At 58.5% G+C, this 866-nt stretch overlaps 1 protein-coding gene across 1 annotated transcript in view; it reads left to right on the top strand.

The window, feature by feature from the left end:
- The first annotated feature begins 851 nt into the window (after positions 1-851).
- NPHP4 (nephronophthisis 4) overlaps positions 852-866 on the top strand; it is a 23,548-nt gene continuing 23,533 nt past the window's right edge. The window contains exon 1 of the mRNA XM_017743988.1: positions 852-864. Within this exon, the coding sequence (XP_017599477.1) occupies positions 852-864 (13 nt within the window). The remainder of the gene's footprint in view (positions 865-866) is intronic.

The following is an 866-nucleotide window of genomic DNA, read 5'->3' as shown; positions in this document are numbered from 1 at the left end:
GTCTTGGGCAGTGGTGGAGGGACTTTGTTGGCAAGAACGGCTGGACCACGGGCACACGGGTCAGGGCTGTGCACCCTGAGAAGCCAAAGTGTCCCAGCCTTTGGGGCCAATTCATCCCTCTGAGCTCTCTGAGCCAAAGGCACCACCAAAAGCCCAATCCCCTCTGTGTCGGCAGCTTGGTGCTTCCCTGAGACTGCTCCTGCACCTCCAGCTTCCTCACGGCACAACTCAGCTGTGAGTCTGCAACTGTGGGAGTTTCAGCAATGGCCCGAGAGAGAAGAAAAGTGTTTTCTTCTGCAGGATGCACCCAGGAGCCAGGTGAAGGATGCCCTCATGATTTGTGCTCCCACCAAGGTCCATTGCCATCCCTGGCAGCACAACGGGGTATAGGAGTGTGGGTGCTGTGACATGGATAGTTTATGGCTGGGAAGCCCCCGGGAGCTGGGCCAGCATGGGGGGTACTACACACTGCAGCCCGCCAGACATGCTGCCATCAGGGCAGGACCGGGTGGAACTGGACATGGAATTAATGCAAATGTAGGGATGAAACTGCTGCTTCTGGTGAGCCTGATCCTCCAAGGGTGAGGCTCTGGGGCAAGGAGAGCTACGGGACCCCTGCCCTGGGCACCCCAGCATCCTGCCCAAGTCAGGTGAGGGATGCAAGGTAACGTTGCAGGGAGCATCTCCCCATGCCAGGTGCCTGTGCCTATATTTCTCCCCCTTTTTCACTGTGTTTGCAGCAAATGCTCTCCTCCACGCCAAGGGGAAGGTGACTTTAGCTCAATGACTCACGCTGCCCTGCTCTGTCGCCTCGGCACCTCCTGCCACCTCCTGCCGTCACCTCTGCGCTCATGCCCCGTGATGGT

The sequence above is a fragment of the Corvus brachyrhynchos genome, unplaced genomic scaffold (assembly GCF_000691975.1).
Source record: "Corvus brachyrhynchos isolate BGI_N302 unplaced genomic scaffold, ASM69197v1 scaffold68, whole genome shotgun sequence".
NCBI lineage: Eukaryota > Metazoa > Chordata > Aves > Passeriformes > Corvidae > Corvus > Corvus brachyrhynchos.
The sequence above is the reverse complement of the archived record's forward strand: the minus strand, read 5'-3'. Positions and strand labels throughout refer to the sequence as shown.